The sequence below is a fragment of the Pinus tabuliformis genome, chromosome 4_2, assembly GCF_031772625.1.
Source record: "Pinus tabuliformis cultivar Carrire ecotype Pingquan chromosome 4_2, CPIR1, whole genome shotgun sequence".
Classification (NCBI taxonomy): domain Eukaryota; kingdom Viridiplantae; phylum Streptophyta; class Pinopsida; order Pinales; family Pinaceae; genus Pinus; species Pinus tabuliformis.
Genome location: NC_142304.1, coordinates 1,096,126,957 through 1,096,141,179, shown reverse-complemented (window position 1 = coordinate 1,096,141,179; position 14,223 = coordinate 1,096,126,957). Strand labels below are relative to the sequence as shown.

Here is a 14,223-nt window from a genome sequence, read left to right as displayed (position 1 = left end):
TAGAGAAGGCATTCAGGTTAGCAAGAAAAATGGAAAGCAAAATTATGGCAACTAGGAAGCATACCGTTCACAACTATAAAGACGGAAGTGTTGTTGCCCATAGTCTTCCACAACCTACAAGGTTGACACCACAACAATTGGAAGAAAAAAGAGCAAAAGGGCTTTGTTACAATTGTGATAGCAAATACAAAAAAAGTCGTAAGTGTGCTGAGAAGAAATTATTCTACATAGATTGTGAAGAGGAAGAAGAAAAGGAGCAAGAAAGGTCAAAAGAAGAGGATATATTCTAGGAACAAAGCCTAGATGAAGAACAAATAAATCCGACCATATCTTGTAATGCATTGGCGGGAATTACCACTCCTCAAACCATCAAGATAGAAGGACAAATCAAGAAGAAAAAGGTAATAGTGTTGATTGATTCAGGAAGCACCCACAATTTTATTCATTGTAGGGTAGCAAAAGAATTGAATTGCTTCCTATATCCAGCACCAGAGTGTCAAGTGATGATTGCAAATGGAGGAACAATAAATTGTTCTGGAAAGTGCCATAATATCAAGCTATCCATGGGAGAATATGTATTGACTAGCCCAATGCTTTCCATTCCAATGGGAGGTGCTGATGTTGTACTAGGAGTCCAATGGCTACAATCCTTGGGTACAATAGCTTTTAATTTTCAAGAACTTTTCATGAAATTTTCTGTGGAAGGAAAGGAAGTTGAATTAAGGGGTATTGTAGGGAAACCAAGAAAGATAATCAGCTCTAATGGCATGACAAAGCTTCTAAAAAAGGAGCAAAGAGGTGTAATTGCACAATTATGTTCGCTAGATGTTTCCACATTGGAATCATCTATTTCTCCAGATCTCCAAAAAGTCTTGGACAATCATTCCAAGGTATTTGAGACTCCCAAAGGTCTCTTTATCCATTCCAAGCCAACATTGGGAGGAGGTTTCAATGGATTTTATCACAGGTTTACCCAAGTCTGAGGGAAAGAGTGTCATCATGGTGGTAGTTGACAGACTTACCAAGTATGCACACTTTTGTGCATTATCACATCCATTCAAAGCCAGTACAGTTTCTACTGCATTTATGGAAACAGTTCGAAAGCTACATGGAAACCCAAAGATTATTGTAAGTGACAGAGATCCCATTTTCACTGGAAATTTTTGGACAGAATTATTTTCTTGTCTTGGTACTCAGTTAGCTCATAGCTCATCTTATCATCCTCAATCTGATGGGCAAACTGAGATAGTAAACAAATGTTTGGAAGGATATCTTCGTTGCTTTGTATCTAATAAACAGACACAATGGGTCAAATGGTTGCCTCTAGCTGAATGGTGGTATAACACTTCCTTCCATACAGCAACAAAAATGACCCCATTTATGGCACTTTATGGGTATCAACCACCATCCATCACATCATATTTAAGAGAAAATTCTAAGGTTCAAGCAGTGGAACATCACATCGAACATCAACAACAAGTCCTCCAGCTCTTAAAGGATAACCTCGTGTTGGCACAAAATAGAATGAAACAACAGGCAGATCAACATCGCAGTGAAAGAAGTTTTGATGTAGGTGATTGGGTATTCCTACGGCTACAACCATATAAGCAAATGTCCCTAAAGCAAGCTAAGAAGGATAATAAATTATCACCAAAGTATTATGGTCCGTACAAGGTGTTGGAAAAGATTGGTACTATGGCATACATATTGGAGCTTCCTGCAGCTTCTCGATTGCACCCAGTTTTCCATGTTTCATGTTTAAAGAAGGTTATAGGTGACAAGCTCCTAATTCAAACAATATTGCCAGAACTTGACGAGGAAGGAAAAATTATATTGGAACCAGAAGCAATCACAGAAACAAGAACTTGACAGCTACGAAATCGATCAATTTCAAAGTATCTTATCAAGTGGAAGAACTTATCTGCTGAAGATTCCACATGGGAGGATGAGAATTTTATGCAGAAGTATCCAGAACTGCTCAAGCGTTGAGGACAACACTTTTTTGAAGGAGAGGGGCATGTTGGGTCCCTATAATACTAGTGATTACCCCATTACTATTGTAGTTATACCCCCTATTTATATTGTTGTGTCCCTATTACCCCCATATTGTTATTTATGTGCCCCATAGAATCCCTCTATTGTTATTTTTGTGGCTTTATATTATTATTGTTAGGTCGGCTGGATTATATTGTGACTCTTTAGACTCCTATATATAGAAAGGAGGTTTTGTCATTTGTATCATCCAAGAATTGTTCATTTATGTAATGTAAAGGAGGTTTCCCCCTCGAGGAGGCTGAATTCTAAGGCGTGGATCTCTCTTTTCTATCTTTTTGTGAGCTGGTTTCATAACATACCCTCTATCAGGGCATTCAGATAGCCAATGAAAAATAAGTAGCTTGTTGAATTGAGGCTTATATGATCCATATTAACTTTATGAGAGATTTTTTGGCGTACATCACAAGATATTTCATTTGTCGACGCGTTTCGAACCAACTAGTGTGGTTCATCATCAAGACAAGTTAAATGACGGCTATAAAATGGTTATATTCACAACGGCTCGATTTGACTGGATTAGTTAGGACCGGATTAGGGTTATAACCATTATTTAATTAATCGTTAGATTCTTATTAGAACAAAGGTAAATGGTCTATTTTTAATACTAAATATATATTAGAAAATAAATTATAACCAAAACCAATATAAATTAATAGTCAATTAGTTAAAAAATTATTAAATATATAAATATGTCTAAATATCTAGATTCAAACATAAGTCAAAAGGGTTGTTCCATATATTAATATATAAATAAATATTAAATCAATTAAGAACTAAATTAATAGTTATTTATAGAAGTTCAACAAATATATATAAATAATAGGGTAATTTAAGATTATGATAATTGAGTAATCTAATGATATTATAACTTTATATTATGATATTATAATCTAATGATATTATAACCTTAAATTATGATATTATAAGCTAAGGTTATCATAACCTTAAATTACCCTATTATTTATATATATTTGTTGAACTTCTATAAATAACTATTATTTAATATTAATTTAGTTCTTAATTGATTTAATATCTATTTATATATTAATATATGGAACATCCCTTTTGACTTATGTTTGAATCTAGATATTTAGGCATATTTATATATTTAATAATTTTTTAACTAACTCACTATTAATGTATATTGGTTTTGGTTATAATTTATTTTCTAATATATATTTAGTATTAAAAATGGACCATTTACCTTTGTTCTAATAAGAATCTAACGAACCAAGGTTACTTTTTAATTAAATAATGGTTATAACCCTAATTCGGTCCTAACTAATCCAGTCAAATCGAGTCGTTGTCAATATAGTCGTTTTATAACCGTTGGAGTTTCTGTTCTATCTATTTAACATGCAATTCTGCTCATTCAACTTGTCCTGATGATGAACCACACTAGTTGGTTCGAAATGCGTCGAAAAATGAAATATCTCGTGATGTACGCCAAAAAATATCTCATAAAATAAGTAGTTTATCTCACTATTTTGGGAGACTCCATCATTCTTAATCAACATTTGGTGAATGTCTCCTCTCCAAGGGAGAAAACAATAGAAAGTCTTATGAAAATAATTAGGAAAGTAGTGGAAGGGTTCTCTTCAATAGCATATTTACATGTTCTTCTTGGTCTCAATAAAGATGCGAACTTGTGTGCTAATGAAGGTTGTAGATTAAGATTGGCATATTTAAAAATCAATGGCCTAATCAGGCCTTCTCATATTCCTTTGATTTAAATGGGTTGGCATTACACATTTATGAATGATTGCATTGTCAATCAGTTATAGTATGACATGCAAATTTTCTGTTTTGGTGGGTTATTTTTGTAACGTATAAGTTGAGAAATCAGGAGGTTTATTAATTTTATATTATATTTTCTATTTCATAGTAACTACTTGTGAATTAGTTGGCTTCTTGCTAATATTTATTCTACTTTGTTTCGTCAAACAATTAGAATAGCATGAACATGAAAAACACAGAATCAAAAGAACACAAAATATAGGCTCTCAGCCAGGGAAAATCCCCTCTCCTAGGGGAAAATCCAGTCAAAATGTCTTCTTATAAATCAGATCAAAGTGAAACATCCAAGACCCATGATCATAGAAGAACTTCCACCTCTAAATACCAAGTCAAACCTTACACTTTGCTTAACAAATTCATCATCAAGATATCAACGACAAGAAAAATACCAAGGCAATTTTTTCACATATTCCATCTCAAGAAAAAACTCTTCTTCCATTTCGAACTTTGTCCCTCCACTTCATCTCTCTTCTAAGAAATTTTGGACCAAATACACATCCAAGTGTGTGCCCAAATGAGCTCATATCATATTCTATTTATATTATCCATAGGGGGGTGAACAAACATGTCCATTGGGGCAGGGTTGACTTGGCATCTGGAGGGGTTTTGACCCAAAATTACATATTAAAAAAATTCCTTTCAAGCGGTCCAAATAGGACTTTGACTCTTTGACTCAACAAAACCTATAAGCATGAAGAACATGCTTATTTAATAATAATAATAATAATTCTTTTGAGCATGAAACCCATGCTTGATAACATTTTTTTTTTTCTCTTCTTTTTGCTCTTTTTTACATAAAATGCATAATTATGATGACTGAAACTAGTTACATCTTTCAACATTCTCTCTTAACTAGGGAGGTATTGATAATGTACAAGGATTACCTCAAGTTGAAATGTTCCAAGAAGAGTATCATAATTAGCATATACATTACTAGAGATATTGATACAAGAAGAAATCCTACCACTCACAATTATAAAGATGGAAGTGTTGTTGCTCTGAGCCTTCCACAACCTACAAGGTTGACAACACAACAATTGGAAGAAAAAGGAGAAAATGACCTTTGTTATAGTTGTGATAACAAACACACTAAAGGTCATAAGTGTGCTGAGAAGAAATTATTTTACATTGATTGTGAAGAGGAGGAAGGAAAGGATCAAGAAACATCAAAAGAAGAGGATATACACCAGGAACCAACCGCAAAGAAAGAAGAAATGAATCCGACCATATCTTGTAATTCGTTGGTAGGAATTACCACTCCTCAAACTCTCAATATAGGACATATCAAGAAGAAAAATGATAACCTCACTTTCAGGCAGAATCAAATGAAACAACAGGGAGATCAACATCGCAGTGAAAGAAGTTTTGACATAGATGACTGGGTATTTTTATGACTACAACCATATAAAAAAATATCCCTCAAGAAAAATAAGAAGGATAATAAATTATCACCAAAGTACTATGGTCCTTATAAAGTGATGCAAAAGATTGGTACTATGGCATACAAATTGGAGCTTCATGCATCTTCCAGAGTCCCCCAATTTTCCATGTTTCATGCTTAAAAAAGGTTATAGGTGACAAGGTCTGAGTTAAAACAAGATTGTTGGAACTTGACGAAGAAGGAAAAATCATATTTGAACCTGAAGAAGTCACAGGAACAAGAACCTGACAACTACGAAATCAATCAATTTCAGAGTATCTCATCAAGTGGAAGAACTTACTCGCTGAAGATTCCAGATGAGAGGACGAGAATTTTATACAGAAGCATCCAGAACTACTCAAGCGTTGAGGACAACACTTTTTGAAGGAGAGGGGCATGTTAGGTCCCTATACTACTAGTGTAGCCCCTTATTGTTATTAGTGCAACCCCATTATGGTATTGTTGTGCCCATGTAGTCCCCATGTTGTTATTATTATGCCCCATAAAATCCCACTATTGTTATTTTTGTGTCCCTAAAATATTATTGTTATGTAGGCTCTGATTATATTGGGACCACTTAGACTCCTATATATAGAAAGGAGGTATTGTCATTTGTATCATCCAAGAATTGTTCATTTGTGTAATGTAAAGGAGGTTGCCCCCTTGAAGAGGCTAATTTTGAAGTCGTTGATTTGTCGTTTCTATCTTTTTATGAGCTGGTTTCATAACATGCATCCCTTAAGATTCCTATAAAGGAAACATTGTACATCCTTTACAAGGAGAAGTAGTATTCCAAGACGAAACCAAACATATTCATTACATTTTCATTAATGGGATTAGCAATAGAAGGATTGAAATTTTGTGTAAGTTGAGAGTCGTCTGTGTGAGCCTTTTTCATAAAATATAAATTTCATATTTAGTTTTCACTCTATATTTTTTTCAAATAAATAGGTGAACCACCACCAATCATAGACAAACCATCATAGTTAGATCAATACAAGTAATCATTTGTAGACAACATTCATCAATGTTGTAAACTCGCAAACAATCTACTAACAACAAGGTAAATTGAGCGTACTATCTTTGCTTCCACCAAGTATTAACAAACATAGATGGAAATGTTCCATATGGCATTAGAAAATGATGAAAACTTGGAGAAGAATATGCCCTTTAGAAATGAACAATTCTAAACATTCTACTTTTTAAACCTTTTATAGTACATCATAGAAATTTGACTAAGTAGTGGTTGGTTAGGTTTTAATTTCCATTGCTTAAATTTCATTTTTGAATTCATTAACAGATTCAATACCTTGAAAAAACCTATCACACCTCACTTATGCAATCTCAACAACTCACATTTGCGAAACCACTAATTCTTTTAAATTTCTAGCAAAATTTTGGGTAAAAGTTATCAAAAAAAGGTAGCTAGGAAAAATTCAAAAAGTATAATGTTTGCACTATTGTGTTACGAATGCCATTGGCATAAGTAGGATACCCTCAACATGGGAAAATGAGTGTTTACGTGAATCTAAATGGTTACATTTATCAAATATAGGAGGTTATGTTTTTGGATGGTCCATGAATAATCAATAGAGGCACCACTCAATGTCATCGATACATTTTAAGTTTATTTTTTGTAGGTTAGCAATGCAACTAAATGAGAATAAAAAATGATTGGATTGGATGAGATCGATAGGCCAAAATGTAATGAAATTAAAAAAAAAAAAAACACTATCCTCATGCGTGTGCATGGTGATTGATGCTTATTGTCGTATACCCTTTCCCTTGGGCCTCTTTTCCTCTTCCCCGCTAATGAAACCATAACCCTTTTCATGTTGTATCCATAGCAATGTTGGACCAAGTTATATTACATTTTGAAATAATATTTACATAGCTTGAGTACATCGTGGTATGCACTACCACATGGTACATAGAAAAACATGTTCTGTTGAATTAGATTCCTAGCCACTCATGGGTTAGGCCTTGGGCTTGAGCTATACACTAGGAATTGACATGAAATATTTATATGAATTACACACAGGTTCATTTATTTAAGCTCATACGGTTTGACTCCCATCATCATAATAACTTATTTACAACTTATACATATTTGAATTGAATAGATCGAAGGGGTCAAAGGTAGACTAATTACATTGACATACTCCTATAATATTATCAACAAGGAAAAAAAAACAACTCCTAAATATGATCATCAAAAGAATAATAGACATTGGAAAATCCTAACTTATGAGCTACATTACTTACTCAAGAAATCAATGGATGCAAAACAATACTACTCCTTGCCTTGATAGGAGTTGTAGCTTTCAACATAGAAGCAACTACTATATATGGATCCCTTAAGGTTCCTATAAATGAAACATTACATCCTTTACAAGGAGAATCATTGGAAGTATTCCAAGAAGAAAGCAAGCATATTCATTACACTTTCATTAATGGGATTAGGAGTATAGGGATTGAAATTTTTGTGTAAATTGAGAGCCATTTGTGTGAGCCTTTCTCATAAAATATCAATTTCATATTTAGTTGCCACTATATAATTTTTTTCAAAGATATAGGAAAACTACCATGAATCATAGACAACCCATCATAATGAGATCAATAAAAGGCACAAGAATTTTTAGACAACATTCATCAATGTTGTAAACCTTGCAACAATCTACCAACAACAAGGTAAATTGAGCACGCTATCTTTGCTTCCACAAAGTATTGATGAACATTAGGAATACAAATCCAAATACACAAGATTGAGGGTTCCTTCAGTCTAGAATAAATGCATTATTGCCAAGAATAAAACAAAAAATATTTAACAAATCAATATACATATTTACAATGCATACATAATATTCGAGTGTTTAATAAATGAAATGTCAATTTAGGAATGTACTATTGAGTATCCCACTTGTGTTGGTCCAAAGTATGATGATGACCACCAATTGTAATATTAATGTGTAAAATAACTAGTAATATTGAAATACAAGTTATAGGCCACTATTAAATTGGTAATAAAACTTTGGAAATGATGGTCTAAACTATCATCATATACATGAATTAGCCCTTGACCACTTGTCAAAATTAAATCATTATAGAATTTTATAACTATATTAAATCTCTATATAATAAAAAAAAAATTAGCATGTCAATTTTATTTATAAAATAAGCTAATAAAAAACAAATCCTAAACAATTAACTATACATAAATCCCAAAATTAATACATACTTTTTAGTTTACTATAAATTCTATTTAATAACAATTATTTTTAAAAACTCAAAAAAAAAAAATATATATATATATATATATATATATATATATATATATAATAAGAGAATGAACTTATTCAAACTATTTATAAAATTGTTTTCAATATACTCTGTTTTCAATCTAGTCTCTTTCCACTTAATATTATAAATTGTATTCTATGATTATTGCTATGAACTACTAAAAAAAATATCTTAATCAATAATCATTATTTTTAATGATTAAAAAAAAAATTAACTTATAAAAAGATCTTCCAAAAAATATATGTTGTTTTTTTCTTATTCTGAAAAAAAAATTCATATAAAAAATTTTTAAAATTTTATTTTGATTACATAAACACATTTATATTAATTAAATAATAATATATATTATTTTAAAATAGAAAAATATTTTAATTACATTATTAATTAACTGAACAAATCTCTTCACCACATAAGAATATAAGAGATTAATTAACTAGAAAATATCTCTGGATTTAACTATATCCAATCTATCCCTGGATTTAACTATATCCAATCTAATTGGATATATTTAACTACTTCTAAAAACCTATAATAACACTTACAACAAATGAAAATGCAGAACTAATTATCTAATCTAAACTAATCATTTTCCTCCAAATGGAGCAGCGTAATCAGATTCAGAAATGTCCTAATCAGAAATGCCCTAATCAGATTCAGAAATGGCTTCGTCCGTTACCTGTCCAAGGCGGTTCAACTCAGTTTCTGAATTCTTTTGGATTTTGGCGACTAGCTGCTCCAGCGATGCCTCAACCTCTCGAAGAGTCGGTCGTTCATGTGGATCTTCTTTACTGCACATCACACCTATCTTCGCCAACAGCACAACAATTCCGTACCCAATAAATTCACTTACATCATCTGCTTCATCTTCCATTCTAATCTCCTCCACCAAACTCGTGTCAATCACCTCCAACAATCTGTCGGGGAATGCATCGCCCACCCAACTCTGCAACGATTGCCCTTCTTCTGATAACACTGCATCTGTGGGCTTCTTTCCCGTTATCATTTCCAGTACCAAGATGCCGTAGCTGTATACGTCCCCTTTCATGGACGGGCGCCCTCCTGTACCATATTCTGTAACCAATTTTATATATATAAAACCTTTATTAGTGACTCATATATAAAACCTTTATTAGTGACTCATATATAAAATCAATCTAGTGTATCAGTGTTTACCTGGTGCAATGTAACCAACAGACCCGATCACATGACTGGAGGTGTCCCCTGAGGCTGCTGCTGCTGCTGTTGAATCGTTCATGAGGCGTGCAATACCGAAATCTCCAACATGAGCAGTCATCGTCTCATCCAGTAAAACGTTGGAAGGTTTCAGATCACAATGAACAATGGCCGGAGAACAGTGATGGTGAAGGTATGCCATTCCATGGGCCACGTCCTTGAGAATGCTCAGCCGTCTTTTCAGATCCAACCTGCAATTATTTTCCCTACAATGCAAATGCGTATCCAGGTTTCCCTGCGACATGAACTCCATAATCAAAGATTTGACCTGCAAACTTGAGCATACGCCCACCATTCTCACCAGATTCCGATGGCGGACTCTTCCCAACGTCTTGCATTCTTTTATCAGTCTCTTGTATGCACCTCCTGGTGTGGCAGACTCTATAACTTTGACAGCAACGATTGTGGCGTTGTCTAATACGCCCTTATACACTGACCCATGGCCGCCACGCCCCACTAGGTTATCCGGGCTGAAACCATTAGTTGCTCTGTTCACCTCTTCCTCACTTACAATCTTCGTCTCGCGGAGTTCGCTCCTGAGCATCGTCCCTAATCTGGCCGAAGTAGACTTTGCACTACGAAGTTTTTTCAAAACTATTAAGACCAGACAAGATAGCAATGTTAAGCCAACCGAAGTGGCCAACATAACTACCCTTCTCTTGGAATCATGATGGTGCTTTGTCGTCAATTTACAATGAGGTAACTCTATCCATCTGCCACAGAGTCCGGTGTTTCCTAAGAATGATGTAAAATTCAGATTTCTGAAAGCTCCAGAGGATGGTACTTCTCCTGTGAAGTTATTGTATGACAAGTTTAAATGCGTAAGCTTCTGTAATTTCTTTATAGAGGTAGGCAGGGGACCAGAAAGCTTATTGAAAGAGAGATCCAAATCTTGAAGTCCTGCAACTTGATCGATTGATGTAGGAATGGTGCCTTCCAATGAATTGTGAGAAAGATTAAGGTAGTCCAGTTCAGCGCAATTCACCAATTGGCCGGGTATGCTACCCGAAAAATTATTCGCTGAAAGATCAATTGCTTGAACCATGTGCATTCCTCCCAGTTCGGCAGGCACCCTTCCTGTGAGTGCATTATGTGAGACATTAATGTAGAACTGTAGGTTATGGAGGCTAGCCACTTTCGAAGACATCAAGCCGCTTAGCTGGTTGTAACTGAGGTCCAGAAGCTCGAGACTGGAACAATCCCCTATGCTGTCTGGTATATTACCACTGAATTTGTTATAGCTGAGATCTAATCTTCTTAGCTGCTGTAAACTTGCAAAAACATGATGAATTTCTCCAGAAAACGCGTTTTGAGAAAGGTCCAGTTCATACAGAGCTTTCAATTGACTGAATTGATAGGGTATATTACCTTCCAAGTTATTCCGGGAGAGGTCCAGCAGCTGAAGAGTAGACAGCCCTCCTAGTGCAGAAGGAAGGCTTCCAGAGAGCAAATTACCACCTAGATTTAACAGGATCAATCCAGTGAGGTTGCTCATCTCCGGGGGTATCTTACCAGTGAAACGATTACCCCCCAAATAGAGATAAAGCAGATTTGAGAAAGACGGCCTATGCTTCCAGGCAAGTTGCCCTTAAGATCATTTTTTCGAAGATCAAGTGCTTGCAGATTAGTGCAGTTTGAAAGTGCTCCAAAGATGGAAATGGATTCCTCACTATACAAATGATTATCATCCAGCGCAAGTACCTGTAGAAGACGGAGCTTTCCAAATTCCTGAGGTATGCCTCCCATTAAGAAATTTACGGAGAGATCCAGAAATAAAAGCTGAGAGCAATTTCCTACAGAATTCGGAATGGTACCGTTTAATTCGTTTCCCCAGAGCAGCAGATACTCTAAATTTGAGAGCTTTGTACCTATCTCCCACGGGATTTCTCCAGTAAGCCTGTTGTCAAACAAGGATAAGTTGCGTAACTCCGTGCAATTAAGCAGTGAAGGCGGGATTCCTCCACTGAGCTGGTTTCCTCCAAGAGACAGAGTCTCAATTTTAGAGAGCTTGGTTCCTATCTCCCACGGGATTTCTCCGGTAAGCATGTTCTCACTCAAATATAATTCGCTTAACTCCGTGCAATTAAGCAGTGAAGGCGGGATTCCTCCACTGAGCTGGTTTTCTGAAAGAACCAGAGTCTCAATTTTAGAGAGCTTGGTTCCTATCTCCCACGGGATTTCTCCGGTAAGCATGTTCTCACTCAAATATAATTCGCTTAACTCCGTGCAATTAAGCAGTGAAGGCGGGATTCCTCCACTGAGCTGGTTTTCTGAAAGATCCAGAGTCTCAATTTTAGAGAGCTTGGTTCCTATCTCCCACGGGATTTCTCCGGTAAGCCTGTTCTCATACAAATATAATTCGCTTAACTCCGTGCAATTAAGCAGTGAAGGCGGGATTCCTCCACTGAGCTGGTTTTCTGAAAGAACCAGACCTTTAATTCTAGCGAGCAAGCCAAGCTGAGAAGGGATAGTGCCGCTAAGGAAGTTATTTCCTAGACCCAGAAATTCCAGCGCAGAACAATTTCCCAAGGATTCGGGCACTTTCCCAGTCAATCCGTTGCCAGTCAGTGAAATATTTCGCAGGTTTTGCAATTGGCCGAGACCACCCGGAATAGTCCCTGTCAAATTATTGTAGGACAGATTAAGCAGCCTGAGAGATGTGCAATCTTTCAAAGCCTCTGGAATGGACGAAATCAAGTGATTCTCATTGAGGAACAGACGTTTTAAGCGACGCAGCTTGCCCAATTCGTTCGGGATTGTGCCAGAGAAACTGTTCAAAGTGAGGTTCAACACGCCAAGAAAGGAGATATTGCCCAAATGTGGAGGTATAGTCCCTTGCAGGCTCATGTTGTAGAGATTTAGGCCAGATACGCGCAGTTTGTGAGGGTTGCAGGTGACACCAGTCCAATTGCAGACATGATTGGCACCAAGATCCCAGTTGGCCAAGGCGTGAGAAGGATCATATGTGAGGGAGGCTTTGAATGCTTGCAGGGCTTCTATATCGACCTGCAGTCGTTCACGACTTTTCTCATGATAATGATGAAGAAGATGGGCGTTTGCAGAAAGAAAGATGAGCATGAGTGTGGAGGTGATGAGGATGAAATCCGTGGAAGCTGCCATCGGCTCCTCAGATGGGCGATCGATAAAATGAAGGAATTACTAAAATATTTCTGCGGGTTTGGGCTATTGTGGATATCAACTAGATTCCTGAAATTCCTGTCATAAGGAGTCGTATCTGATACAGGATTTTGGTGGATTTTCCTTTTCTTGTTGACTCGAGTGGTGTTAACTCAAATCTTTCGCGGATTTTTCCTTATTGACTGCAAGTCGTCCATCTTGCCGAGCACTAATATAAAATTCATTTATTCAAAATCACTAAAATATGTGTTTACTGTGTGTGTTCAGAACACATTAATATTTCCTTATTCAAGTTTGTTTTGAATTTCGCAGGTTTGATTTGTGAATTTTATGCAAATTGGATTTATTTAAAAAAACTAAATAATAATAAAAATATTTTTTAATTCCAATCAAATACTTCAAAGCATAGAAAATTTAGATAATGTATATTAAAAATTTGATAAATAAAATTAGTGTACTAATACAGATGGAAATTGTAAGATCTAAACAGACAAAACCTATCTATTACTATTAGAAGTCATTTGGCCAAAGATTTGTGGGATGATATGATGAATGTGTGCTGATTTATTGTAGAGTCATGATTAAAATAAGATTCCATGGAATAGTTAATGAAAATTTTGTAAGTATAGATTTTGTATTAAAAATATTAACATGTCTTTCCAAGAAAAAATATAACACAATGATCATGTTGTTACTCATAATTTTAATGTAATAAAAAAACATATTCAATATTAAATTAATTTAGAATTGTCTTTTAGAATGCACAGAAATCAATGATTAATATGGATCTATAGTGGTTTTATGTTTCTCTCTATATAGACCATGTGTAATTTTTCATTGTTCAAATTGCATTTTTGACTTGATAAATGAGTGATTAAGAGGGCTTGGGACTAAACCACACACAAACCGACTAGTCTACAACTCAATTATTTTACCTTTAATTAGTTTTTCCTTCTGAGCATTAAAATATTTTACTAAGGTCAACATTAACACACATTCTCCATCTCTCTAAGAGAAATATAAGTTGTTTTTTTTAATTACTTTAATGGTTTTAATTAAAACTAACCAAATATATACAATCATTTAAGTTTTTATTATAACGGAGAATATTTTTCTATTTAAAGTATTTTTTTAAAGGACAAGTGTCAACTCCAAGTTGCGCACCAACGAAATTACACATCATCCTCATACTAGATTATAGAATGAGCCTCTCAACTAAATTAATTTGGAATTGTTTGTTATTTGCATTCCTTAATTAATTTGGAATTGTTTGTTATTGC

The 14,223-nt window shown here is 34.9% G+C and overlaps 1 protein-coding gene across 1 annotated transcript; it reads right to left on the bottom strand.

The window, feature by feature from the left end:
• Positions 1-8,987: 8,987 nt before the first annotated feature.
• Positions 8,988-11,300, bottom strand: LOC149173481 (putative leucine-rich repeat receptor-like serine/threonine-protein kinase At2g24130). The gene is made up of 2 exons (XM_089424615.1): positions 9,746-11,300; positions 8,988-9,643 (listed from the first exon to the last, which is right to left on the bottom strand). Exons 1-2 carry the CDS (start codon positions 11,298-11,300, stop codon positions 9,216-9,218), a joined length of 1,983 nt encoding a protein of 660 aa, XP_089280741.1. The 3' UTR covers positions 8,988-9,215.
• Positions 11,301-14,223: the final 2,923 nt, after the last annotated feature.

Excerpts from the sequence above, each read along its gene's own strand:
- LOC149173481 (XM_089424615.1), bottom strand. The coding sequence starts at position 11,300 with ATGAGCAACCTCACTGGATTGATCCTGTTAAATCTAGGTGGTAATTTG. Across the intron at positions 9,644-9,745 it reads TGTTGGTTACATTGCACCAG|AATATGGTACAGGAGGGCGC; the intron begins GTAAACACTGAT and ends AATTGGTTACAG.